A 27,929-nucleotide genomic window follows, 5' to 3' on the forward strand; every position below is an offset into this window, starting at 1 on the left:
CTTTGACCTGTGGCTGCTGCATGAATAGCACCTTGTTCCTCCCCCACCACCACCCACAAGGCCAAGCAGGTTGCACACACTAGCTCTCCACCCACCCACCCCAGTAAGCAGCCTCTCCCTCCCCCCCACCCCCACCCCGCCCCCAGCCTGGAAGAGCCAGAGGCAAGATCCAGCTTTCCAGGTTTTTCTTTTTCTCTCCCTACCACACCTACAAGCCTTTCTGAACTTGACTATGCTTTCCACTCTCCCACACCCCTTCTCTCCATAAGATGAGGGTACTGGCTGAGCTGGAGTTAATCTGATTTTAGTCCCTTAATTAGAAATCCTGTTAAAACAGGGTTTCCTAAACTCACCCGAACATGAAAAGTCACATGGAATGGTGGTTAAACATACAGATGTCTGGGCCCACCTGATTTGCTGGGTTGGAGACCTAGAAGTCTGCATGCTTAACAAGCCTCTCTCATGGTTCTCAAGATGAGGCCAGCTGGACCCCACTATACCAGGAGAAACAGGGTGTCTTGCTAAGAGGGGAGAGGGCCTCAATGAAATCACAAGGTCAGTGTCTTGCCCTCAGAAACACAACTTGTCGGAACCCCAGAAAGGATCTGTCTCTCAGCCATCATCCAGAACCACAAAGGCCGATGGGCAAACCAGAAAGCATTTCTTTCACTTCCATGATTAAAAGAACCACAGGCCCTGGTAGTGGAGTCTCAGGGTTTGGGGCTCTGTAGTCTCAGGGGCGGCTGCACAAGGACTCTGTATTTATTCTAGAGGACAATCGCTAGGAAGTTTCTTCAACTTCCCAGTTCCTGGGTGGTATTTCCATGCAGCATCTTTTTGCAGGTTAGAAAATGGTGCTCTTCACACCTTTGACTTCCGTCTGTCAGAAAGTTGTCTTAATGTCAGTTTTGTTAGAATAAGAGACTGACTACCAGGATCCTGCCAGAAAATAATAAATTTACAAACCCATGAATGGCAGTCCCTTAAATATGGAACCTTTGTGTGGTATCCAACTGCCCCGCATCATTTCTGTTCACAAGTGTGAGCAAATGCCTCTTCTTTTTTTTTTTTTTAATCTCAAGTTTTTAATCATATTATTTTAGAGAGAGAGAATCTTAAGCAGTCTCCACACTCAGCACCGGAGCCCAATGCAGGGCCCGATCCCCCGACCCTGGGATCATGAGTTAAGCTGAAACCGAGTCTGATGCTCAACCAACTGAGCCACCCAGGAGCCCGATTATTATTATTTGTTTTTAATCTTAAGGCATGCTTTTTGCTACAGATGCATGGTCCAAACCTAAGTGGTTTATAGGAGGGCTCTGTGTACTAATCCTAGCAGCAGAGCCAGCTGAATCTCTCTTAAACATCCTCTGATGGCCTAGTTTGCTCTAGTAAGGAGTTTCACTGGAATAATAGTAACCACTATTTTTTGAGTGCTTACTATGTGACACAGTTGTACATGCTTTACATAATTATTTAACACTACTATGATCTCAAGGCCATGGATTTCTAAAAACTCAAAGTACAGAAAAGTGCTTACAGCTCAATGAGTTTTTACAAACTGAAAACCCAAGTCATTTGCACCCAGCTCATACCATTGCCCCCTACACACACACACACACACACACAGGGAATGTCATCTATTTTGTTTACTGTTGTATCCCCAGCACTTAGTATAGTGGATGGCACAGAATAGCTGCTTAATAAATACCCATTGAATGAAAGGTTAAATAACTTGCCCAAGGTCACACACGAGTGGCCCTAGCAGGTTATGAGCACAGGCGGAATGGCTTCAGTGTCCTGAGGCAGAGCCATGAGGCCACAGTACCCTGGAGCTATGGGTTGGCTTAGGGCACCACCCGTCTCTTACATGGCTCTCTTCTAGAAGGCAGCCCAGCTATGCAGTCTGCTAGTCTATGTCTTCCAAGTTCAACATGGGGAATGCAATTAGGAGCAAGACAACTTTCAAGTCTCTCCCTTTTCAGAGTTTACTGTTGCATATAGGTGAAAGCCAGCTTGACCCTTATGCTGCCCTCAAGGGCTGGATTTTTTTTTTTTTTCAGTAATCTCTACACCCAACATGGAGTTCAAACTCACAACCCCAAAATCGAGAATCACATGTTCCACCCATTGAGCCAGCCATGCACCCCTCAAGGGCTGGCTCCTGTTTACAATGTCTTTCTTTTTTTTTTCCAAAAATTTTTAATGTTGTTTTTTTTATTTTTATTTATTTTTTTTTTTTACGTTTATTTATTTTTGAGATAGAGAGAGACAGAGCATGAACGGGGGAGGGTCAGAGAGAGGGAGACACAGAATCTGAAGCAGGCCCCGGGCTCTGAGCTGTCAGCACAGAGCCCGACACGGGGCTCGAACTCACAGACTGTGAGATCATGACCCAAGCTAAAGTCGGACGCTCAACCGACTGAGCCACCCAGGCGCCCCCAAAAAATTTTTAATGTTTTATTTATTTTTGAGAGAGAGACAGACAGACAGAGTATGAACGGGGAGGGGCAGAGAGAGAGGGAGAAACAGAATCCGAAGCAGGCTCCAGGCTCTGAGCCGTCAGCACAGAGCCAGACGTAGGGTTTCGACTTGTGAACCACAAGATCATGACCTGAGTTGAAGTCAGACACTTAACCGACTGAGCAGCTCAGGGGCCCCTGCTGTTTACAATTTCTTGAAGAGGAATCCAACGTTACTCATTCTTTCTTTAAAATTGTGCTCTCCATCTACTAAGGTTGTACAGGCCAAGAGAACTTAAGCTTCCTTTAACACGATCATGACTGTTTGTAAGGAAGTGTTGCCCATTGAGAGGAGAGAGAAGCAGGCTGACTCCGTCACCAGTTCCAAGGGCAGCAACACCTCCTCCCACCACCAATCACCCCAAAAGATAAAAGGTTCTCAGCCCAAAAAGGGGAAGAAAACAAAAAGACACTCAAAAAGCTAGATTTTTATGTTGTTCAGAATTACGCACCAAAGTGTCTTGGTGTTTTACCATTCGTCTCATCCAGACATGATGGCATGTGTAAATCGCCTGTCTGAGCAGTGCTTAGTTAGCATGTTGCCAGGGCTCAAATAGTATATCATTTTCCTGTGGAAGAGTACAGCTCAGTGAGCAGATTGGTATACACAGAAGAGATCTTACTGAGCATGAGCACACCTTACAACGGCTTTTAATAGTATGAAATGATCAAAGGAAGCCTCTCTTCTTACACATTGGTGGAATTCTTACACCATTAGTTAGTGCTGCAATCCACTGATGTAGGGACCAATTCTACACTCACTTAACAGGACTTTTTTTTTTTTTTTATGTACTTAAAGCATTTTTTTAATTTTTAAAAAGACTGTGGTAAACTACCCATAAATATAAAATTTACCGTATTAATCTTAGTGTAGAATCCAGTAGCATGAAGCACAGTCACATTGCTGTGCAACCATTCTCCAGACTCTTCATATCTTACAAAACAGATACTCTGTACCCACTGAAAACTCCTCCTTCTCCCCTCCTCCAGGCTCTCCTCACCACTGTCCCACTTTCTGTCTCCATGACTTTGACTACCCCAGATATCTCATACAAGTGGAATCATACAGTACTTACCTTTTTTATTAATGGCTTATTTCACGCGGCACAATGTCTTCAAGGTTTATTCATGTTGTTTTTGTTTTGTTCTGTTTTGTTTAATTTACACTCAAGTTAACATATAATGCAATAATGATTTCAGGAATAGAATCCAATGATTCAGCACCTATGTTTAACACCCAGTGCTTATCCCAACAAGTGCCCTCCTCAATGCCCCTTGCCCATTTAGCCCATCCCCCCACCCACCCAAAACCCCTGCAGTAACCCTCAGCTTGTTCTCTGTATTTAAGTCTCTTATGTTTTTCCCCCTCCCTGTTTTTATATTATATTTGCTTCCCTTCCCTTATGTTCACCTGTTTTGTATCTTTTTTTTTTTAATTTTTTTTCTTTTCAACGTTTTTATTTATTTTTGGGACAGAGAGAGACAGAGCATGAACGGGGGAGGGGCAGAGAGAGAGGGAGACACAGAATTGGAAACAGGCTCCAGGCTCCAAGCCATCAGCCCAGAGCCTGACGCGGGGCTCGAACTCACGGACCGCGAGATCGTGACCTGGCTGAAGTCGGACGCTCAACCGACTGCGCCACCCAGGCGCCCCTCACCTGTTTTGTATCTTAAATGCCACATGAGGGGCGCCTGGGTGGCTCAGTCGGTTAAGCAGCCGACTTCGGCTCGGGTCATGATCTCGTGGTCTGTGAGTTCGAGCCCCACGTCGGGCTCTGTGCTGACAGCTCGGAGCCTGGAACCTGTTTCAGATTCTGTGTCTCCCTCTCTCTGACCCTCCCCCGTTCATGCTCTATCTCTCTCTGTCTCAAAAATAAATAAACGTTAAAAAATTTTTTTAAAAAAAAAGCAGATTAAGTCTTATATGGTATATTAAAGAGTCCAAAAAGGGATCCATTGTGATATATCTGCTAACAGAGTCCATGTGGGTGGGTGGCTTCCCTCCTCTCCCCCCAACATTCCAGTGTTCCATCTGGGTAGACGTGGTCAGCAGATGAGAGAGAGAGAGAGAGAGCGAGAGCGAGTGCACTGGCACATGTGCGTATGTGCACACACGTGCAAGCAGGGGAGGGGCAGAGAGAGAAAGGGAGAGAGAGAATCGCAAGCAGGCTCTGCACTGTCTGCACTGAGTCTGACAAGAGGCTCAAATTCATGCACCATGAGTTTGTGACGTGAGCTGAGATCAAGAGTCAGACTGAGCCACGCAGGTGCCCCATAGACAAGAGTTTTTTTCAGCACCTTGGACTGGAATTTGGAAATTAGCGTCCATCATCTGAAAAATTAATTTTACCTGTTCTGAATCTAAACAAAAACAGGATGTCCTCCATTTGTACTTACTGTACATGCATAGTTCACCATTCTAGAATTTTAATGTGTCCTCAAATTGGAATAGCTTGAGAGTTTGTCTGGTTGCAGCCATATTCCCAAGCTAAAGTCTTTTTGCAAACATCACACATTTGGGGATGAAGAATTTACTCTTTTCAGCTAATGTCAAATAAGCACCACATATTAAAAATATCACAGGCACCTGGGTGGCTCAGTCAGTTGAGCGTCCAAATTTGGCTCAGGTTATGATCTCACAGTTTGTGAGTTCGAGCCCCACATTGGGCTTGCTGCTGTCAGCACAGAGCCCACTTCAGATCCCTGTCCCCTTCTCTGCCCCTCCCCCACTTGCACGCGCGCTCTCTCTCTCAAAAATAAACATTTAAAAATAAAAATATCCTCTATTCTTGTTTTCAGTTAAGTCAAATTGTAAATTGATTCATATTCTGGGATCTTCTCTTGCATGGCCCAGGGCCTCACATCTGTTTCTCTAAAACTCACCAGAACTAACAAGTAAAACAAAAGGCAGTTTCAATATATTTCGGTGGGTAGAGGACGTGGACAATTTAGAGATGAAGGAGTGAAACTACTTGGTACATTTTGGTGGCAAATAAAGAAGACTACAACAATTAGATATAATTTTCTAACTAGTAAAATATCAAGGAATAACATCTTCGCATAGAGAAGAATTGAAACAAGTATTTGTTTTGGGTGACAATATCAATTAATAGAAAAATTCCATTTGGGATATGATTTGATCATAATTATCCAACTGTTCACTCTGTTGAAAAATTGTGAGAGCATTTTAAACACTCAGAACTTGGGGAATGATTAAACAAGTCATAACACATCTATTCAATGTAGCCATTGAAAGCATGCTTAATGCCAAGTAATTTAAGGTCAAGAGAAGAAAACAAGATTGTGATAGTTAAAAGTTTAAAAAAAAATAAAAGAAAGAAAAGAAGTAAAAAGGTCCATGAAATTTCATGTGCTTTATGATGTTGACATTTTTTTAAATGCCTCTGGATGAGAAAGAAATCAAATCATTATTAACTTCACACCAAAAATCTTGTTTTCAAATGGAAAGTACATCTATAAGTGACTCACAACCTATACTTTTTTAATCCAAAGTTACTACCAGTATTCATATTATTTTTAAAAAATCGTATTATAGGTCTTTGGGTAAAAGGCTATGTTTCTCAAAAATCGTTAAGTATCAGTATGTAAATAAAAACCAAATATTTAAATAAAATTCCTTATCAGTATGGAGAGTACAGCTTTTAGCCTCCAAAGGCTGCAAACCCATCACAAAAATGTTATACAAACAAAAATGCTGTACAAGAAAAAGTTCCTGGGGAAGAGGGAGTGGGGGATCATGTAACACTAAAACAAAAGGAAAGATTCTTTTTATTATTATTTAAAAATTTTAAGTTTATTTTCAGAGAGAGAGAGAATGCGCGCACTAGTGGGGGAGGGGCAGAGACAGAGAGAGAGAGAGAGAGAGAGAGAGAGAGAGAGAGAATAGAGAGAGAGAGAGAGAGAGAGAGAATACCAAGCAGGCTCTAGGCTGCCAGTGCTGAGCCCGATGCCAGGCTCAAACCCACAAAACTGTGAGATCATAACCTGAGCTGAAACCAAGAGTTGGGCACTTAACTGACTGAGCCACCCAGGTGCCCCCAAAAGCAAGATTCTTAAATAGTTGTTCTAGGTAATTTTTTTTTCCTTTTTTTCCTCCTAGGTAAGAACAAAATCAAAATGCTGTTTTTGGGGACTAGTTTTATGGAATGATTCTGGAATCAGTGTCTTTATGGCAGTTTCTAAATGAAAGGGTGTGCAAAGATATCTAAATTTACAAATCAATGCCCTTCATTCAGGATGTACTATTATTTATGTAAATATCAGGAGAAGAAAGTATTCCAAATCACAAGAATACTTGTCTTTAAATATTGAGACCCAAAGAGTTGGGTAAACCTTGTGATCTATTGAAATGATTATCCTGGTCTTTCTAAAGTCCAATGTGGGGCTTGAATTCACTACCCTGATGTCAAGACCTGAGCCGAGATCAAACCTGAGCTGGGAACAAGAGTCAAAAGCTTAACCTCTGAGCCACCCAGGCATCCCTAAAGGGGACATTTCCCAGCAGCATTTTGAGCCCTGAGAAAATCCCAGGCTTACCTCAGATGTATTCAGAGAGGGTTAAGAGGCAAAAAGTAAATGGAAAAGAGGACATCTGGGTGGCTCAGTGGGTTAAGCGTCCAACTTCGGTTCATGTCATGATCTCACAGTTCATGGGTTCGAGCCCTGCATCCAACTCTGTGCTGACAGCTCACGGCCTGGAGGCTGCTTCAGATTCTGTGTCTCCCTCTCTCTCTGCTCCTCCCAGGCACACGCTCTGTGTCTCTCAATTAAAAATAAACGTTAAAAAAATAACTAAAAAAAAAGTAAATGGAAAAGAAATCAATAGTAAGGAAAAAAATAATAAACTGCCTTAGGCCACTTATCTATGTATTTATAACTCCCAGTTCTGTGCCCTTCTAAGCCTGTTGCCAAAAACCTGTCTGTAGGGTCAACATGAGCACAAGACTCTATTACTTGGGCAGGACAGGCTCATTTGAGGCAATCTGTGTGCTACAAATAGGAAGCTGAGAATGATTATATGGGGGCATCTACGTGGCTCAGTCGGAGGAGCATGTGACTCTTGATCTCAGGGTAATGAGTTTGAGCCCCGTGTCAGGTGTAGCAATTACTTAAATAAATAAAACTTTAAAAAAATGGGGGCACTTGGGTGGCTCAGTCAAGCATCCAACTCTTGATTTCGGCTCAGCTCACAGTCCTGAGGTTTGTTCATAAGATTCAGGATGGAGTCGGGCTCTGCACTGACACCATGGAGCTTGCTTGGGATTCTCTCTCTCCTTCACTCTGTGCTCCTGCCCCTGCCTCTCTCAAAAATATATATATATAAACTTTTGAAAAAAGATTATATGGTCTTTGGGGTTCCTCCAGCTCCCAGATTCTACAGCTAATAAAAGGGGGAGGGGGAGGAGAGCCTCCTTCATTCTAAACTCTATACATAGCTCTTTCTGAAGCCAGACAAACCAAGATAGATAGGGAAGGCTGTTCTCCCTGTCTTGAGCTTCACTGGGTGGTATCATCTTGCTGAATCCATCTCAGTCCAGGGTGGTGTCCTAGGAAAAGACCTTCTGCTTTGGGGAGGAAGGGTGGATGTATAACCAAACCAAAGGGCCAATTTATGAAGTGACAGTGAACAATATAACAGCAAGGGCACCAAGCACTTCCACCCTTAACCCTTGACTTCCTACCCTGTGGTCACCTCCATGGAAAGCACATAGTGTTTAAAAAAGTAAAAATTTTAGGGGCACCTAGGTGGCTCAGTTGAGAGAGCACGTGACTTTTTTTTTTTTTAAGATTTATTTTTCTTTCTTTCTTTTTTCTTTTTTCTTTTTTTTTCTTTTAAGTAATCTCTCCACCCAACTGGGGCTCGAACTTACAACCGGGAGGTCAAGAGTAGCATACTCCAGGGACTGAGCCAGCCGGGCGCCTCTAGAGTATGTGACTCTTGATCACGGGTTGTGACTTAGAGCCCACTGTTGGGTGTAGAGATTACTTAAAAACAAAATTTTAATTTTTTTTTTTTTTTTTTTTGTGGAGACGCTGGAGATCGAACAGGGTCTCAAACAGCAGATAGCGCTTTAGAAGCGTGTCAGTCGGTGAAGAATTGGGAGGAAAGGCCGGACTCCGCCTCACGCGGCTCAGGGAAAAGCTTGATGCGTCACCTCCAGGACAGAGGAGCACCTGCCCCCGGGTAGGCAGACGATCCCCTGAGCCAGAACTGCTCCTGGACTTGGGTGGCCAGACTTGCATTATCCCCAGATATTCGCTATTCATCCCTTTCCTGGCCGACCAGGCCCTCTTTCAGCTAGACGATCCTCCTTTAAATATGCTAATACTTTCCTCCTCTAGGGACGGTCCAGTCCTAGGCGCTGATCTCTGTGTGGACTGGGGAGTTTCCTTTTTTCCCAGCTTGGGTAGGGGTGGAGTGGGCGATCTCACAGTTGCCACCTCTTCTGACCCCTCCCCAGTCCTCCTGATACCTGGCTTAAGAGGGTAGGGGGCTGGGAGGGCCCTTTCCCGCCACGGGGTCGCCCAGAGGGCTGGATCTTCCCGCCGGCGAGAAGGGCTGGTGCAAAACGCCGGGCAGCGCCCTCCCCGAGGCTGGGAGCCCAGCAGGGGCGTGTCCCCGCGCTCACCTGCCATTGGACAGGTGGGGCGGCCGAGCCGTACTATAAATGCGGAGCCGCCCGCCGCGGAGCCAGGCGCGCTGCACGATGGTGGACAGTGTGTACCGCACCCGCTCCCTGGGGGTGGCGGCCGAAGGACTCCCGGACCAGTACGCGGACGGAGAGGCGGCACGCGTGTGGCAGCTCTACATCGGGGACACCCGCAGCCGCACGGCCGAGTACAAGGCCTGGCTGCTCGGGCTGCTGCGCCAGCACGGCTGCCAGCGGGTGCTCGACGTGGCCTGCGGCACCGGGTGAGCCGGGGCGGGGGCCAGGGAGCCGCTGGCTCGGCGTGGGGGGGCGGGGGGTGTGGGACCTCGGCCTGGTTGGTCCGGCAGCCTCCACCTGCGAGCCGCAGCCGGCCCGGGGCGGGACGAGGGGGGCAGAGCGGGCGGGAGGAGGGGCTGAAGACACCCGGGGGCAGAGGGGGCGTGTAAGCACCGCAGGGTGGGGCCTGCCGGTTCGCCGGGGAGGGCGGCGGCCGGGCTTTGGCGCCAGACCGACGTAAGCTCGGGTCCTGGCTGCAGCACTGGTCCCGAAGTGATGGCCTTGGGCAGTGTTAACAGTTAACATTTGTTCAATATTTGCCCGTGCCGCCACGCGCGGTGCCAGGAGCTTTTGGCACATCCGTTTTTAAGATCCTCACATAACCTCATGAGGTAAGGAGTGATACCCCACTTACAGTTGTGGAAATCCCGCCTCAGAGGAGCGAAAGCCTTCTACCTAGTGGAGAGGACATTCAGACAAGACACCGTGCTGCACTACCTCCCCTGCACAGGTTCCTAAATTCCAGGAGCCTCAGTTTGCCCCGTCCCTCAAGTGGGGATAACATTGTCTACCTCACAGGGTTGCCATGAGAATTAATGCACATTTATAGAGCGCCCGGCTCTGAAGAGGTGCTAAAAAACCAAACCCAGAATTTGCTACCTGGTGATAAACCGATTTGCCAGGTCATTTGAGGTCAGTGGAGAAGGCCTAAGGAGAGGAAGCAGAGGAATGGTCTCAAGAGTGGAGGAGACAGAAGTGCCCAGCACAGAGCCTCCTCCTTGCCTTCCCAGACCCCCTGACTGCCCCTCTTGGCCTCTCATCTCTGACCCTGCCCAGGGTGGACTCCATCATGCTGGTGGAAGAGGGCTTCACCGTGACCAGTGTGGATGCCAGTGACAAGATGCTGAAATACGCGCTTAAAGAGCGCTGGAACCGGCGGCACGAACCGGCCTTTGACAAGTGGGGTATGCAGGTCCAGTCAGGCCCTCCCCACCCAGCCGCCAGGGACTCGGTACTCTCTGCCCTGGGCTCCTTCAGCTCCTGTGCTGGTGTGCTTTGTTTTCCTTAAGGGGGACAGCAAAATTACTTTCATTTCCCTGGAAAGGGAGGCTTATGCACCAGAATGAGGTATCTGGTGATGAGTCTTCTCCCTCCTCCCAAATAAAAACACAGAAGCACGGAGCCATGCTTCCCATCCCTGGTTTCCTCCTCCCTTGACCCCTTCTCCCTTCCCCCTCCATGTCCATGGTGAGCTCCTCCTTCTAACCGGATGGGGAATCCCTGTGTGTCTTGAAGGGGAAACTGAGGCTGGGTTGCACTTGGTGGAGGTGAGTGCTGCTGGTGCCATGGTGCCACCCTGATCCCTCTTCCCCTTCCTGGTCCCAGTCATTGAAGAAGCCAACTGGATGACTCTGGACAAAGATGTGCCCCAGCCACCAGGGGGCGGCTTCGATGCGGTCATCTGCCTTGGCAATAGTTTTGCCCACTTGCCAGACTGCAGAGGTGAGAGAGGGCGTGGCCTTGAGCATGGCCCCTGCTTTGAGCTGTACCTCTTTCCACAGACCCCTGGGTGCCTGCTCTCCTGACAGAGCAGACTGTTTTCTGCTCCTCTGTGCCTTGGCATCTGTATCCCTGGGGAGGAGAAAGATGGGAGGGAGACTGGTGCTCGGAGCCCTGAGCAGATGGAGCCTCTCTGCCCCTGCCCGGAGCTCAGGAGACCAGAGTGAGCACCGGCTGGCACTGAGGAACATCGCGAGCATGGTGCGGTCTGGGGGCCTGTTGGTCATCGATCATCGCAACTACGACCACATCCTCAGCACAGGCTGTGCACCCCCAGGAAAGAACATCTACTATAAGGTGGGGCCCCTGGGGGGGGGGGAGGCCCAGAGTGGGGGATGGGGGACGTGATCCTGCGGTCCAGGCCCCACAATGGTTGCAGAGGCTAATGCAGCCTGCACCACCACCTACAGAGTGACTTGACCAAGGATATCACGACATCAGTGCTGATGGTGAACAACAAGGCCCACATGGTGACCCTGGACTACACGGTGCAGGTGCCGGGCGCTGGCCAGGATGGTTCTCCTGGTTTGAGGTACCCACTCGGCTAGGTAGGGGTGAGGAGGGGTGGTGCTGAGGCCACCAGCCCTCATGGTTGGTTGGGGGCTCTGTTGCAGTAAGTTCCGGCTCTCCTACTACCCGCACCGTTTGGCTTCCTTCACGGAGTTGCTCCGAGCAGCCTTCGGGGGCAAGTGCCAGCACAGTGTCCTGGGGGACTTCAAGCCTTACAAGCCTGGCCAGGCCTACATCCCTTGCTATTTCATCCATGTGCTCAAGAGGACGGACTGAGTGCTGAGCATGGCCTCTGCCCAGGCACTGCCAGATCCATCTGGGGAGGTGGGGACTGGCAGCCCCATACCAAGCCTAACCCCTGGTGCAGACCCTTGGGGTGTGGGGAGGGGCAGACTGCTGCTGGGGGTACGGGGATTTGGGTTCAGGCAAATGGAAGTGTGAGCAATATAGTCTGTGCCTTTTTCAGTTCCTGCACACTTGGTGTTTATATCAGAAGGATCAGGCTCCTGTGGTGCCCGCCTTGCCCTCCCCTGTGGCTCACTCCTTCCACAATCTTGCTCTTTCCCACTGCACCCTTTCAGACCACAACCAGCAGGGGGCAGCATACATTTTATTTTCAGCCAAGACTGGACTCCCTCAGTGCCCCACCCCAGAACTCCAGGCCCAAGCCCCTCCTTCTGAGCAGAGGGTCTTTGGTGTTGGAGCTGGAGCTGGCCTGGGAGGACGAACAGGTAGGCAGGGGATGATGCCTCTGAGCTCTTGTGGGGCTACTCGGCACCTCGGGGTTCTCAGGAAGGTAGGCCAACTTTGGGTGCAATAGCAGCACACTGAGAAAGGGCCCCTTGCTCTCTCAGGTCTCTGTGGGGACATCTGAGTACCTTTAGCCACTGTGGGCAGGGTCCCGGCTTGCAGGAGGCTCCTAGCAGGCGGCAAACTTGCGCTGGATGCGCTTGTACCGGAGCAGCTCCTGCTCACTGACCGAGGGCTGCAGCCGGGCAGCGGCCTGCAGCAGGTCCTCCATGGTGAGCAGCAGTGCTGAGCTTCCGGGCTCCAGCCCTGGGAGGGGGTGATAGGGGGCAACAGAGGCTGTGGTCTATGTCCGAGGAGGGCAGAGCCCTGGGTAGGCATCTTCTTGCCAAGAGTCCCCTAAAAGTCAACAGTCCCTCCTCTGAAATCTAGGACCAGGCCTGGTTCCCATTAGCTTTTTGGTTGACCTCTGGGGCTGGCAAGTGACTCACCTTCCTCCAGGTCCTGAACCCTGCGTTTGAGGGCAGCTGTCATGGCATCAGAGCAGAGGGAGTAGAGGTCTGCCCCCGTCAGCTGGGGAGGGCAGCGGTCCAGCACGTTCACCAAGCTCACGGAGGGCTCTAGCTTGAATCTGTTGTGCAGATACAGGAAAGGAGAGAAACAGTTTTACCTGGCATCCCCTACTTTGTCAAGAGGCATCCCTGACCAGCTTATTCTGCATGTTGCATTTATCCCCGGACCATCCCAAGGCCCAAGGCCCAAGCCCTTTGGGAGTCTCCCCCTAACAGGGCATACTTGCGCGTGATGGCACTCAGAACGCGTAGCTGGGAGGCGCGGTCCTCGCTCACCCCCACAAACACCAGCTTGTCAAATCTTTAGGGAAATAGGCGGGCATAAGGGTCAGGGAGCCCAGCATGGGGGTGGAGGAGGCATAGGATGGGGGTCAGGGGAGAGGCCCCAGTGGGCCTGGTAGAGGTGAGAGGTATGGGGTGCACACCTGCCAGGCCGCAGAAGGGCAGGGTCCAGGAGGTCTGGTCTGTTGGTAGCCCCAATCACAAACACATCTCGAGTGCTGTGAAGCCCATCCAGCTCGGCCAGGAGCTGAGACACCACCCTACAAATCAGGACATGAAGGCAAGAGAGTCCTTGGCCCTTCCTCGGCCCCTGCCCTACCAGCAGTGCCTGTCCTTACAGGTCTTCTCCACAGGGCCACCTGCTCTGCTGTGCCCTGTACACCCCTCCAGGCAGGCCCCCCATTCCATTCAACATCCCCCACCCAACTCCAAGGCCCCTATTTCAGAACTGGAATGACAGGTACTCTGGGTGCTGAACAATGTTGCAACCTGTCTCCCATCCCTCCGTCTTGGACCCCAGACTCCATTCTGGCTCAGACCCCCACCTGTCCATCACACCTCCAGAGTCTCCACTTCGCCCCCGGCTTGGAGCCAGGGAGTCCAGTTCATCAAAGAAGATAATGCATGGAGCCGCAGCCCTGGCCCTGGCAAACACTGAGGAGAGAAAGGGACACACAGGAGGGGGAAGCTCAGGGGGGTCTAAAGTCAGGAGATAGGGGAGGAAGAGCCAGGTGTGACAACTCATCCCTCCAGGTACTAGGCCACCCTGGGCATGTCCTTTGTGGAAAGGACCGTGAGACCTTAGAAAGACCAGGAGCAGCCTGGGGGTGTTGGTAGGCTGCACAAGGGCCATCGGGGTTTGGGAAGGGCTAGAACCTGGGCCCCTCCTCACCCACTCACCTTCCCGCACATTCTCCTCACTTTGGCCCACATACATGTTGATAAGCTCGGGCCCCTTCACGCTGAAGGAGAGGATGAGATTTGTCAGATGCCTAAACACACAAGTGACCTCTCAGCCAGCCCCTCCTGCTCCCCAGCCTGTTGCGGCCCCCAATTTGCCCACCATCCCTTCCACACCCCCTCGCCACCTGAGGAAGGTAAGGCTGCATTCAGTGGCTACTGCCTTGGCCAGGAGGGTCTTGCCAGTGCCAGGGGGACCATGGAGCAGAAGGCCCGAGCGCCTCAGGCCCAGGCTCAGAAGCTCTGGGTGCTCTAGAGGGAGCTGAATGGTCTCCAGAATCTCCTTCTTCACCTCCTGCAGCCCGCCCACATCATGCCAGGACACCGAGGGGATCTAGGAGACGGAAAGTGCATGGTTGGGGATATGGTGGTGAAGAGAGCTGCAGTCCTACCTCCAAGGACCTGGAGTCTCTACCTTGGGGGCTCCAATGGCCCGAGAGTGAGCTGTCTGCAGCTGCTCCAGTGCCTGCCCGAAATCCTCAGCCAGGAGGGGAAAGCCAGCAGCACACAGCTCCCCCTCATCCTCCTCACTCAAGCCGCCTGCCAAACTGCAAAGAGAAACCCAGGAAGGCCTCTGGAGGACCTGACGTACGTACCCTGACGTACATCAGGGTCCTGTTTTCTCCTCCCCGCGCCCCCCCAGCCCTCACCCATCCACCCACCCACAATTCCTCTTGCCTCCTTTCCCTTCTGTGCCCAGTTTCCTTACCCCAAGTTCTTGATCCTGGCACAGGCTGCCCGGCTGCTGTGGGTCAAAAGGGCATAGAGATCCCCTACCACAAAGCCCTGGGAACCACAGGAAAGGACACATGAGCAGGGCACAGTTGGCAAGAGCCCTCAGGAGGCTAGTCCCCCAGCTGGCGCAGAGGCCCCAGTGTTGTTGAAGCCTCGGGGTTTTCTACCCTCACTCGCAGGGCAGCTGGATCGTACCACCGCGGCTCAGAGTGCGGGGAGGCCTGTGCCCGCCTCAGTACTCACTGCGCACCGCCGTGCCAGCTGTGGCAGCTTCACCTCTTGGCCCAGCGGGAGATGGGCAGTGAGGGCCCGCAGGACACTGAGCCGCTGCCCCTCTGACAGCACGGGCACCTCCAGCTGGTGAGGAAATGCTGTCTGGACGTCGACAGGCAGGTCCTGGGCCTTGCTTGTGGTGGCCACAGTGATCAGCGGCGGGTAGCTGCAGACACGGAGTGGGCACTGAGGGCGAGAATGTGGCTGGCAGCCCCTGAGCCCTGTCCTGTCAGGAGGCTGGTGCCATAGGGCAGGGAGGTGGGTGGGTGCTGGGATGGGAGAGGTGAGCACCCCACAGCTTCCTGGATGGGGCTCCATGGGCATACCTTGAGAGGGGGACCTATGCTTCCCCCCTCACACAGGGAGCTCCCTGAGGGTAGAGCCTGTGCTTTTTCTCTAGTGCTCCCCACAAAACACGAGGGAGCACATCCTCCTCCCTCTGAATACCCCAAGCTCCTCTGCTCAGGGCCGTCTGGAGAATGGCCAAATGGGTGGGATGTCTGAGAAGCCATTTGAGGAAGAGAGGGCAAAAGGCTGAAGAGAGATGAGGGTGGCTTGGCCCTGCCCCTTTACAGACCCAGCTCTGTATAATACCTGGTGAGGGGGTCCTCATCGAGGAGGAGGTGACGCAGCGTGGCCACCACACGGGCGTCCTCACCGAGCCCATCACGGTCCCGACCCAGAAGGTCCACGGCTGTCAGCAATAGAACCACAGGCCGGCAGCGCCGGGCCCGGGAGAAGATGGCCTGCAGTTTTGCCTCCACAGCTCCGCTACTGTCTGCACAGAGGTTGGAGCAGGGCACCTGGGGAGGAGACCCCGATGGTCTGTGAGCAAGGGGCAGGTGTGACTGAGGCAGGAATGGCGGGGAGAGTAGCCAGAAGATGCCAGCCATCTTCTTTTTAGAGAGCAGGGATGGGGGAGAAGGTAACACTGGCCAAGTCCTACCTCTTCTTTACTCTAACTTCATTCCCTGGACTGTCCAACAAAATCTTCAAATCCCTTCCTTTTATTTTTTTTAATTTTTTTTTCAATGTTTATTTATTTTTGGGACAGAGAGAGACAGAGCATGAACGGGGGAGGGGCAGAGAGAGAGGGAGACACAGAATCGGAAACAGGCTCCAGGCTCCGAGCCATCAGCCCAGAGCCTGACGCGGGGCTCGAACTCACGGACCGCGAGATCGTGACCTGGCTGAAGTCGGACGCTTAACCGACTGTGCCACCCAGGTGCCCCCAAATTCCTTCCTTTTTTAAAGTCTCTCTTAGTAGCTGAGAATCATGGGAATCTGCCTGACCAACTGGCCCACTGGGCCGAGGCATTAGGGCCAGGCCAGGGAGGAGGGGAGAAGGAGAATCTGGGCTGGGGAAATGTGGTTGGGGTTCTACTCTCCAGGTACCCTCACCTTCAGTAGGTGGAGGCCAAGGCGGCTGCAGGCTGCAGTGACAGCTGTGGTCTTCCCACTGCCTGGGGGACCATGGAGAAGGACACTGCTGGTTCCTGTCAAGAGGGCACCTCTGCAACCAGAGAACAGACACTTGTCTCCTCCATTCTCTCAAAGTTAAGAGCCCTCAGTAGCAGGGGTCCTTGGATCTAGAAAGCAGATAGCCTGTTTCTCTTTTCTTGAGGCATCCCCCTTCCTCCAGGGCTGTTTGCATATGGTGAGGCTGTATTTCCCATACCACCCGTGGTGCTCTGGCGGGGGCATGGAGTATATCCACCAGCCAGGACAACTCCCTTGTCGTCACGGCCTTCAGTAAAGCCTTGACTGTTATGTCTCGTCTGGAATCACGAGGAATTAGGGAAGGGTCTGTGTCTACACTTAGGCCAGTGGTATGAGGAACTGCATCTTTTGGGGCCAGGGTGGTGAAGGACAGAATGGCTAGTGGGCTCCCCAAGGGGAAGGGCGGTCTCAGAGACAGCTGTCTCTGGTAGAGATTCTTCCTCCCCAGCCGACCCTGGAGGATGGAGATTATCCCCAGAAAGGAGCCTAGGAATTTGCTTACAGAAAGGACATGGGCGAGTGGCCTGGGCATACTAGTTTGAGGGAGGTCCACCCAATCCGACTCCGGCCAGCACATTAGGAACTACTTGTCCAGCCCCCTGCCCCTCCAGAGATGTTCTGAGCAGGCTTTCCTCATACCCTGAGGCCACAGCCTCACTCACCCTGGTTGGAGGCGAGGCTTCAGGGCAGCACAGAGCTCGGTCACTAAGGCCTCCAGGCCCGGAGGAGACAAGCTGTTCCAGGGAGTGGATTCTCCTGAAGTGAGCCTTGGAACAGGGCTCAGGGTAGAACCCACCTGTGAAAGGTGGCAGGAAGCTTTAGTGTCTGGGAGTTGTTTCTGCTTCTTTCCCCAGGTCTACTCCCATCCCCAGGGCCTCACCAAGTACAAGGAGGTATGGGCAGTGTCTGCCAAGAAGGCGCTCGTTGGCCCATCCGGAGCTTCCCCAAGGGTTTTCTTCACTTTAAAAAACATCTCCCGCCACCTGAAGGAAAGAAGCCCCATGAATCCCAGACCCAGAGCCCACATACACCCCTCCCTGAGGACAAGGCGGCTGTCTCAATCATAGAGGTCCCCAGCAGGGACAAACTCAAGAGCAGCATGAGTAACGGACATGAGAGTTATGGCATGGTGGGGGGTGGGGAAGGGGAGAGGAGTAGGGTAGAAGAAAGCAAATGGTCTTCCTCATCTTCCAGGCTGGCCCATGTACATTTTTGAGGGCAGGAGCTATAACTGTCCTCCACATCCCTCATGACAACCATCAGGGAGCCATGGGGGCGTGATTCTCTGGGTGAATGGCCTACCCACCCACTCCGATGGCAGAAGACACAGCTGCACTAAGCAATGATCATCTGGCCATTTTCACTGGCTTCAGACTACTGTCTTCCCCTCAAATTCATACCTCCCAAGGCCTTCCAAAGCCTCAGCAGGAAGGGCTCCTTGGTTCTTATTCAACAATCCACAAAATCAAATTGCAGATACCTTCCTAAAGACAACTAATGATTAATGATTCTCTATTTTGGCTGCACATTAGAATGGTCTGTAAAACTTCTGAAAATCAGTATCTGCCACATGTTGTATGATTCCATTCAGCAGATGGTAATTGCTGGGGGCTGAGGGATGGAGGGAGTACAGCATGACTGTTAATGGGTAGGGTTTTGGGGTGATGAAAATATTCTGCAATTAGATAGTGGTGTTGGTTGCATAACCTTGTGAATCTACTAAAAGCCACTGAATTGTACACCTCAAACGTGGATTTCATGGCATATGAATTATATCTCAATTTTTTTTAAGTGATCTCTAAACCCATGTGGGGCTTGAACTCACGACTCCGAGATTAAGAATTGCATGTTCTACAGACTGAGCCAGCCAGGTGCCCCATGTTAGCATTTTTCTCTCCTTTGGAAAAAGTTAAAAAACTTCACAGGCCCCAGCTTCACCTTGATTCTGCTCCAATAGGTCTGAGGGGGCTCAAGCATCTGTATTTTTCAAAAGCTCCCCCAGCCATAACCAAGACTGTGCAAGTCACTGCTAGTGTCAGAGTGAATTAGGGCTCTTCAGCGTCCTAAGGGTGCAGAGTGGGGGAGCGGGTAGTAGTTACTAGCCCAATTTCCATATAAAAATGATGAACCACCCTCCTCTTTAATCCTCAGGTAGAAAGGCAATGACTTGGCCCAGACTTGGGCCTCTCGAAGTTCCAATCGGTGCAAATTGCTGTTCACCGTGTCTCGCAGTCATAAAACTGTTTACTCCGGCAGCAAAGTGGACTGGTGGGAATAACTCAAGGCGGAGGGGAGAGGCATACCAGACTGGTATTGTGAACTCTTGCAACTATTAGGGTGGGCAGTTATTGTGGTTAAAAACTAGAACCTAAGGAAGACTGTGTCTTACTACTATTCAGTATACATGAACAGTGGGTGGGTCTATAACCTGGAATCTCAATCCTGAGCCACTGCACGTGGTAAGCAGTGGAATCCAAGGAGGAACAGCACTGTGGAGGGTTAGGGGGAAACTTCCCTTCCATGGACAGCAGTAGGACCATCTCAGTGAGTGCAAGGAGCAGACTTCTAGAACACATCTGGATATTTCTGGGGAATGCTGTGTGTTATTAAGAGCCAGACAGGAGACAGTGCAGCTGGATCCCGCTGGCCTGCTTTGGGGAGGTGGAACCGTGGAAGAGCCTGAAGAAGCTACACTACCGACACTGGAATTCTGTTCCAGGGATCTCAGGAGCCTCCTAGCAGGGCTTTCCTTGCCAGGTCTGGGGGAGGAGGGCTAAAGCACTCATCTCTATCTGTCCTTAGGCCAAACTGCTGACCCCAACCCTGCTTTCCAGGACCTACTGTGTGCTCAGCAGCCAGAGAAAGGCAGGCTGCTAAAGGGCCAGAACAGCAGACATCCAGGAACAGAACAGGCTTGCTGGTCTATCTCAGAAGGGTCCAGTGCCTACTTTCCTCTGAAGGTACAAAGGGTGGGCATTCTGTAGGTTTCCTACAGAAAGCTAGCTCACAGATGTTTGCTATATTTAAGATGGGAGACAGAAGTGACTAATACAGGCCTGGCACTTTCTACGAGGCCCCAGTTGTAGATTTGATTTGGGAAAGCTCAAAGAGGCGCCGTGAGCACCAAGTGGGATTACAACGTGCACTACCAGGTGCTTCATCTGAGTACCACAACTCTGAGTGAACCAAGCTCTGAACGTTGACCAAGGATGAATCAGATGTCTGAACAAGGCATCTGCCTTGGCAGAGGACCCAAGCTGACTAGGCCAGAGACCTTGGGCATGCCCACTCTTAAACCTCAGTTCCTTCAGGCTGGTCCCATCACCTCACTGAAATCCCCTGAACATTGGCTTAGCGTGTCAATCAGTTGTGTTCTCCTTCTAGGACATCACTATAGGAAATCAGTCCTGGGGTATCAGGCTACACATTCTCCCCTTTCACAAAGCAGTCTCTGAATTCTCTGCCTCACCATTTTACACGGAACCCCTGTGATCAGTCGACAGGGTGGCAAAAGGATGGACTCCCTGTTTTGGGTGCTTGGCTCAGTCATGCTTATATTTCTCTTTATTGAGGATAAAGAAAAAGAGAAGGCCCCTCAATAACAGCAGCAATCTCTCTTTCCCCCATTTTGGGAGACAGGATCAAAAAGCTCCACGTGCACACACTATCGATTAGGGCAGAAATCGAAGCTTGGGTCTCTTTATGTTGAGTATATGGGAAGCGTGGCCCGAAACCTGGTGCAAACAACACTGTGGTTGAGAAGGAAAAGCAAGGAGTCTCATGTTGGTCTAGGCTCTTAAACTTCTTAATGCTTTACATTACCTATGACCACCCAACAAGTTGAGGATAAAACACCTCCCACAGGCAGTAGGCAGTGGTTCTTCATCTTTTTTCAGTCCTGCACCCATGTGAGAACCCGAAGAAAGCATGTACCTTTTCTCTAGAAAAATGTACATGACAACAACAGCAGAATTTTCTTATATACAAAATTATTCCACACAACTTGCGGGGAGGGGATCGTAGAACTCTTGCACCCAGGTTAAGAATCCCAACTGTAGGACAGGAGGCAGCTGCATACCTGGGCAGTTTCTCTGGGCTTCCTTCCAGGACCTCTACTTGCCCAACTGTTGGCACACACAGAACATCCCCTTCCTGGACTGCCCTGCAACACAGCAGTGGCCCTGGTCAGCTCACAATGAGAGTCAAGAACATGGGCCTGACATATCCCCACATGTCCATTCCCAACCTGCAGACCATAGGGACCTACTGCCCACCCAGAGATCCCAAGCAGTTGTTCAGAGAACAAGTCTGACCTAGAATGAACCAGGGCAGGGGACCGGGGCGGGGGGGGGGGGCGGGAGATGGCAGAGAGGCTAGAAAGGAGGATCAGAGAGCAGTGAGGGGGCGAAGCTGAGTCCTGGCTCTTTGGGGGCCCTCTCAATTCATAGGTTCCTCAGTTTAGAATGTCCAGATTCACCTCACGGTACCAATTTCTCTTCTATGGACCGCCTGCTACACCAAGAGGCATCTAGCCGCAATACTGCTTAAAATGTGGCTTTGTAAAGTTAAAGGCTCTGTGGGACCTGAATCTAAGGCATGGGATAGGAGGAGAGCAACAAGGGTGAGATGCTATCTTCTTGAAAGGGGGAAGCAGCTAACCTGGGTGTCTGAAAGTGCCGGTAAAGAACATGGTCATAATTTCCATTCGTGCTGTAGTGGGGAGAGGACACAATTTCGATGTGTAACTCTTTGGCAAACAGAGGCCCAGGCAGCACTGAGCAGCTTCCTTTGTCTTCAGGGATGCTGGAGCCTTCCAAGTACCTCTATTAGAGAAATAACCACCACCTTATAACCTTCTTCCAAGGAGTCAGGCTCTGCCCTACCTTAACGTTAGCAGCCCATATTTCTATTTGCATCCTCTATCCACAAGGCCCGTGGGAGGGGAGGCCTAAGGCAGCAGAACTGAATACCTGTATCTCTTCCCTGGAAACAGAAACCTCTCCTCCTAACGGGCACCAGGAAGAGATTTCTGACTCTGGCTCCAAACAGTTCCCCACTAAAAATAATCTTTCTGTGATACCTTTAAGTTGGCCCTGAGTCAGTAAAGTGGTAAAGACACTTCATTCCCACAAGCCCTTTGAGTAGCCACCAGGCAAAAACTGGGATTGATATTAATTGGACATTAGTGGGGACACTCTGAATTCAGGCTGTGAGAAACGGATATGATCTCAGGAAAGCTGACAGGATTGGTTCAGCTGAATGAGCTTCAGTCTGAGGACTCCAGAGTTTTTCCTCCATTCAAAAGGAAACCCACACCAGACTCCTATTCATGCATATCTTATATCCTTCTTGACATCTCATAGCACTAATTGGCTATGCCAGCATGATCTAACAGAACTTTCCACAGTGCTAAGAGATGTTATCTACATGTGCTATCGAGCACTTGAGATGAGACTAAAGCAATCAAAGAACTGAGTTTTAAATTTTATTTAGTTTTAATTAATTGAAAAAGCCACAATGTGGCTAGTGGCTTCCATATGGGACAGTGCAGGCCTAAACCACACATCTAGGTGCCTCATTAAATATTAGACTGTATTTGTTCCCCCAAATACAACAATCTTCTCGAAGTAATCTAAACCAAAAACTTCTCTTAGGTACATTTTTAAAAAATATTAAAATTCAACCCCAGGCACTAAAGATAATAAAGAGCCCTCCCCTTCAAGGAATTTACAATATACAACTGAGAATTAGAGTACATAATCATAACAGGGCAGAAAATAAATACCCTAAGGAAGATACAAAATGCTACAGGAGGAAGAATTCATGTTAAATGTGTGGTAAGATTATGTAAGGCTTTGAGAAGGTGGCATCTTTAGATGGTCTTTAAAAGGAAAGGATGGTAGGATTTTAACAGATGAGGCTACAAGAACAGGAAGGAACTTGAAGTCAAGGATAAGCATGAGCAAAAACAACGAGGTATCATCCTCCATATTATTCAGTACAATTCTGGACACACTGCAGCAATTCAACAAATAATTGAGTAGATTAACATACTGTAAACACCTGGTAATTTGCTATGCCTCTCTTCTTTCCCCTGAATAGAGGAAATCCCTTCCCATGCACCACCACACCATGGAGAGTTATATTTTGATTACAGAGAACAGATAAATGAGACTAAGAGACATTAGGATCTAAGGAGTAAGGGACCTAAATTCTACAGCTCTTTTCTTCCAATTCAGTTGAGGTAAGGAAGAGGGAATAAGGGGGTGGAAACATTCCTGACCTCAGTCCTGTATCCTACCTGAATTCTGAGCTCTCCCACTTCCAGGGGATCACAGCCGAGATTAAAAGCCAGAGTGGCAGGCACCAGGGCCAGTCCGTCAGCGAGGGGCTCTCCTGGCTGCCCAGAGCCAGGTCCCAGCCTTTCAGAGAGATCCCAGCGAGGCTCTAGGACCTGTACCTTGGCCAAGTGTGGCTGGGAAGTGTTCGACGACTCCCCGGCCCGGGTCACCCACACCCATTCGCCCTGGAAGAGGCCCAGGCTACGGAGGCAGCTCCGGCTTACACCCAGTGAATCCCCAGTCCCTCCCAGAACTCCCCAGAGTTGCCGGACTGTGCGGTTAACCGCGAAGGAGGACACCACGGGCGGAGGTGGGGGCGGGCTGCTGTCTCCAGTCTCCGGACCCAGTTTGGCCCGCCCACGGAGCTCAGTGACAGCTAGCCGCGTCCCTGGGCCCAACAGTCCTTGCAACGCCGGCCGAGTCTCCAGCACCCGAGGTCCGGGAACTGGCAGGGCCTCTCCGCGCCGCACCAGCAGCGGCCCGACTCGCGGTCCGAGCCCGGGCCCCGGGGAGGTGCCAAGCAGCGCCCAGCCCAGCGCCGGAGGCCGCCGCACGGGCCGTGCCCGCACCCACGCCCCAGGGCCCAGAGCAAGGAGCCGCAGCAGCGAGAGGCTAACCAGCAGCTCCGGGGGCCCGGGACCCTGCTCCTCGGTCCCTGCGCCCGGCCCCTCCAGGGCCGCCACTAGCAGCGCCGGCCCTGCAGGGCTCTCCCCTGCAGGCCGCAGGGCCAGCACCAGTCCCAGTCCCGCTGCAGGCCACGGGCCCCCGGGAGGCAGCAGCACCGCCAACGGGGGTGTCTCGGTCGGGAAGGGCTCCAGGACCCGCAAGACTGCCAGCGCCATGGTGACAGACCAACGAGGAAGCCGTTGGAGCGCGGCTTCCGGGCCAGCGCCGCACGCGGTTTCCGCTTCCGTCCGGGGAGGCGCGAGAAGAGTAGGAGGGGCGGCGGGTTCCTGGAGCGTCCTCCTGGAGGGTGAGCCCCGGCTGGGATTGACGGGTTGGTGCCTCTGTGGCAGTAACACATTCACTGCCGTTGCGTAGTCCTTTGAGACCGTGTTTGCAGGGATCTGCCTGCCGCGCCTGCTAGGGATTAACGTGCTCTTCTGCCACGCACTTAGCAGTTAATTGAATGATCAGCGAACTTCCTGCGTGCCCAGGACCAACTTGGCCCAGTGCTAGGAGCTATGGGTGGAGTGTTTAGGAAGGATTCCACTACTCTGTGGAACTCCTACACTTTCCAGTGTGGAACTATAGGCACTGGGATTTGGGTGTTGTGGGGAAGGTTACAGGAGGGAGTGGTAGGATAAAACGGTCTCACAGTGCTTATGGGTATGTAGTGGCTGCTGGCTGGATTACTACATGTGATTCATGTAGCCCTGGAGTACTTGGTGCTGCCACATCTGTTTCAACACATCCTACACAAAACCCACGTTCCGGTGTTTCTTGTCCTGTTCCTTCTACTCCCAACAAACTTGAAGTGAAGACAAAGCAACTTTGCTTTTTCATTCCTCCAAAACCGGTTGCTCTCCCTTCTGCTCCTCCCCCCCCCCCCCCCCGCCCCCCAATCAGTCCTTGCAGACTGGAGGCCCATGTCCTGTTTCTACCCTGGAGGAATGGGAAGCAGAGCAGGAGGAAGAGAGGTGTTTAAGGCTTCAGTCATGAGCACCCAACCAACAGCTTGCTTCCCAACAAGATTCCATCCTTGTCTCCACCTCCACTGCTCTGTGCAAGTCACTTGGACACTAGTAGGCCACACTTCAAGTTATTAACAATATATTTGCACTTAGAATCAATGGATTGGTTGGTGGTAATCTGCTTTTTAAAAATTATTATTGTTACTTTTTAATGTTTATTTTTGAGAGAAAGAGAGTGTGAGCAAGGGAGGTATGGAGAGAAGGGGTGGGGTGGGGACAGGATCCGAAGCAGGATCCTCGCTGACAGCAGAGAGCCCGAGCCCCAGATCAGGGCAGAGAGAGAGGAAGAGAGAGAATACCAAGCAGGCTCCTCACCACCAGTGCAGAGCCCAATGTGGGGCTCAAACTCACCAACCGTGAGATTATGACCTGAGCCAAAGTCGGATGCTCAACCAACTGAGCCACCCAGTGCCTAGGTGGTAATTTACTCTTTCTGGACCTTGTATTCTCCTCCAACCACTGCACAACTTACTTCTTTCCTTCACAGATGAAGAGCTTGAGGCAGCCCTCTACTTTGTACATTAGGCATTCCTGAAAATCTGAGAGTTGAATATTAGGTTTATATGTTATAAGGTATTTCTATTCCTAGCGAGACAAAATATTTTTTATTTATTTATTTATTTATTTATTTATTTATTTATTTATTTATTTAATGTTTTTATTTATTTTTGAGACAGAGACAGAGCATGAGCAGGGGAGGGGCAGAGAGAGAGGGAGACACAGAATCTGAAACAGGCTCCAGGCTCTGAGCTGTCAGCACAGAGCCCGACGCGGGGCTCGAATTCACAGACTGTGAGATCATGACCTGAGCCGAAGTCGGATGCTCAACCAACTGAGCCACCCAGGCACCCCGACAAAATATTTTTAAATGATTATAGTTCCTGGAGGTACTTCTAGTCTTAAACTTGAAATTGCCCAGTTCCACAATTTTTTTTTTTTAACTAATCTGCCCAACATGAGTCTTGAACTCATGATCTCAAAATCAAGAGTCATTGGGGCACCTGGGTGGCTCAGTTGGTTAAGTGTCTGACTTCGGCTCAGGTCATGATCGCACGGTTCATGAGTTCAAGCCCCACATTGGGCTCTGCACTGGTGGTGCAGGGAGCCTGCTTGGTATTCTCTCTCTCCCTTTGTCTCCGCCTCTTCCCCACTTGTGCTCGCTTGCTCTCTCTCTCTCTCTCTCTCTCTCTCTCTCAATAAATAAATAAATAAATAAATAAATAAATAAGCTTTATTTTTTTTTATTAAAAATTTGTTTAGTGTTCATTTAAACATCCCTCTGGGCGGGGCAGGGGCAGAGACAGAGGGAGAGAGAGAATTCCAAGCAAGCTCTGTGGTGTCAGTGAAGAGCCAGATGTGGCACTCAGTCTCATGAACTGTGAGATCATGACTTGAGCCGAAATCAAGAGTCAGATGCTTAACTGACTGAACCACTCGTTGCCCCACATTTTTTTTTTTTTTTGGAGGTACTCCTCCAATTCCACATTTTTTTAAAGTTTTTTTTAAAGTTATTTATTTATTTTTGAGAGAGAGAAAGAGAGAGCAAGCAGGGGAGGGGCAGAGAGAGGGAGAGAGAGAATCCCAAGCAGTCTCTGCACCATCAGCACAGAGTCCGATGTGGGGCTCAAACTCACAAACAGTGAGCTCATGACCTCAGCCGAAATCAAGAGTCAGATGCTTAGAGTCAGATGAGCCACGCAGGTGCCCCCAGTTCCACATCTTAAAGGAACATGCAAGAATGTACTAGGGACCTGGGGTGCCATGCTGGCTCAGTTAGTTAAGAGTCTGACTTCAGCTTAGGTCATGATCTCGCGGTTGGTGAGTTTGAGCCCCGTGTTGGGCTCTGTGCTGACAGCTAGGAACCTGGAAGCAGCTTCAGATTCCATGTCTCCCATTCTTTCTGCCTCTCCCCAGCTAGCACCCTGTCTCTCTTTCTCTCTCTCAAAAATAAACATTAAAAAAAAAAAAATGTACTAAGGACCTGAATTGAAATGGATGGAAGTTCCCATTTGGTAGTTCTGAATTATATTATGTGGCTCTGTCCCCTCAGTTTTCAGAGGGTCTAAGGACTGGGACGATGGTGGGGGTGGGTCCAAAGAAGATATGCCTACTTTATATAGGCAAGCCCTAGGCCTCAGGACTACAGTGCTCCTCGAGGCCTTGGGAATGGGTAAATAAGTCTGATATCCTGCCTGCTTCAGCACCCACACAGACACAAATATCCATCCACAAATAAATATCCTTTCTTCCTGGGCTTTTCCTCTATCAAATAGTGGTTGGTGGGCATTGCTTTGTATTACCTTGAAATTGTCATTAATCATTGGGAGCCAAATACTACTTCCATAAGATGGGAGTCTACATTTGTTGCCTTTACTTCCATACCTCTTGCTCACTCAACCCTTCCTTCCACTTCTCTATTATTATTATACTTCATTATAACCTTCCTTCCACTTCTCTAAAACTTTCCTGCAAAGATCACCCACAACTAGAGAATCAAGGTGGTGTTGTTTGAGCTTATCTTAATCATTCCCTGGAATCTGACACTATTGACCAATCCTCTTTTACTTCCTTTGCCACTATGACACCAGTTTTCCTTCTACATTTCTGACAGCTCCAGAACTCATCTTCAACTCCTCCCTTTCCTTTACCATCTTCCCCACATTCCAATGAATCATCAAGTCCTGTTGATTGTACACATTTCCCAATTCTGTCCTTTCTTCTCCATGCCCATGGTCTTTGTCTTGTAAGGTTGCTCTCCTGGTCAAGGGTCACAGGCTTTTGTTCTCTAGAGCCTTCTCCAATTTCTTCACATAGTAAATCGTCTACTGGAGTCAACTTTCTGAAACATACTCTTCCAGCCACCTCTAGGTTTGTGTAATTTATTACATTGTATCTTAAGCATCTGTTTATACAAGTCTGTGAACTTCACCAGTGAACTCCTTGAAGGCAGGAAATGATCTTATCCATTAGGACATTGGCTTGGGCAGGGTGGGAGTAAGATGCATTTCCTGAGACACTCAACAAACAACGAGGTAGCTTTTCCTCTGTATTCCCAAGGGTTCCTATCTAGCTGGTTCCCCAATCCCAGAGCACTTGCAGTAGCAACGGGGACCCTCTTTCCAAAACTGTAACAAACTCAGGATTCTCATCTCATCTCACCAAGGTCCCAGTCACCCAGCCTTCCCCTTTGATTCTCTGCATGCCTCGTTTAGGAAACGGATGCCCTGGAGGACTCTTGGGAGCTCTCTCCGCTAATTTTGCATATGCAATTAGTGGTAATTGCCCA

At 50.3% G+C, this 27,929-nt stretch overlaps 2 protein-coding genes across 4 annotated transcripts; one reads left to right on the plus strand and one right to left on the minus strand.

Annotated features, from left to right (window-relative positions):
- The first annotated feature begins 8,541 nt into the window (after positions 1-8,541).
- On the plus strand, positions 8,542-12,009 carry GNMT (glycine N-methyltransferase). Its single transcript, XM_040473543.1, has 7 exons — positions 8,542-8,727; positions 9,187-9,456; positions 10,307-10,434; positions 10,856-10,972; positions 11,184-11,326; positions 11,440-11,561; positions 11,644-12,009. Exons 2-7 carry the CDS (start codon positions 9,212-9,214, stop codon positions 11,813-11,815), a joined length of 927 nt encoding a protein of 308 aa, XP_040329477.1. The 5' UTR covers positions 8,542-8,727; positions 9,187-9,211; the 3' UTR covers positions 11,816-12,009.
- Positions 12,010-12,130: 121 nt separating this feature from the next.
- PEX6 (peroxisomal biogenesis factor 6) lies at positions 12,131-23,847 on the minus strand. Of its 3 annotated transcripts, XM_040473542.1 has the most exons (17): positions 22,910-23,846; positions 21,268-21,431; positions 20,687-20,770; positions 17,489-17,591; positions 17,271-17,404; positions 16,510-16,621; positions 15,703-15,911; positions 15,079-15,274; positions 14,810-14,886; positions 14,516-14,648; positions 14,229-14,434; positions 14,041-14,102; positions 13,686-13,794; positions 13,284-13,400; positions 13,082-13,159; positions 12,778-12,917; positions 12,131-12,595 (listed from the first exon to the last, which is right to left on the minus strand). In XM_040473542.1, the coding sequence occupies exons 1-17, from the start codon at positions 23,789-23,791 to the stop codon at positions 12,459-12,461; spliced, it is 2,943 nt and encodes a 980-aa protein (XP_040329476.1). In that variant the 5' UTR covers positions 23,792-23,846; the 3' UTR covers positions 12,131-12,458. The 3 variants fall into 3 exon arrangements, with proteins under 3 accessions (XP_040329476.1, XP_040329475.1, XP_040329474.1); XM_040473541.1 differs by lacking the exon at positions 14,229-14,434 and having other exon boundaries at positions 14,493-14,648; positions 22,910-23,847; XM_040473540.1 differs by lacking the exon at positions 13,082-13,159.
- Positions 23,848-27,929: the final 4,082 nt, after the last annotated feature.

The sequence above is a fragment of the Herpailurus yagouaroundi genome, unplaced genomic scaffold (genome assembly GCF_014898765.1).
Source record: "Herpailurus yagouaroundi ecotype Mexico unplaced genomic scaffold, PumYag 139, whole genome shotgun sequence".
Classification (NCBI taxonomy): Eukaryota; Metazoa; Chordata; class Mammalia; order Carnivora; family Felidae; genus Herpailurus; species Herpailurus yagouaroundi.

What these genes read in the sequence shown, in the direction of transcription:
- GNMT (XM_040473543.1), top strand. Translation starts at nt 9,212, where the DNA reads ATGCGGAGCCGCCCGCCGCGGAGCCAGGCGCGCTGCACGATGGTGGAC. An exon ending in CCACTTGCCAGACTGCAGAG is followed by an intron (nt 10,973 to 11,183) that starts GTGAGAGAGGGC and finishes CCCGGAGCTCAG; the next exon opens with GAGACCAGAGTGAGCACCGG. An exon ending in GATGGTTCTCCTGGTTTGAG is followed by an intron (nt 11,562 to 11,643) that starts GTACCCACTCGG and finishes GCTCTGTTGCAG; the next exon opens with TAAGTTCCGGCTCTCCTACT.
- PEX6 (XM_040473542.1), bottom strand. Translation starts at nt 23,791, where the DNA reads ATGGCGCTGGCAGTCTTGCGGGTCCTGGAGCCCTTCCCGACCGAGACA. An exon ending in CCCATACCTCCTTGTACTTG is followed by an intron (nt 17,405 to 17,488) that starts GTGAGGCCCTGG and finishes CACCTTTCACAG; the next exon opens with GTGGGTTCTACCCTGAGCCC. An exon ending in GGTTCAGGACCTGGAGGAAG is followed by an intron (nt 12,596 to 12,777) that starts GTGAGTCACTTG and finishes ACCCCCTCCCAG; the next exon opens with GGCTGGAGCCCGGAAGCTCA.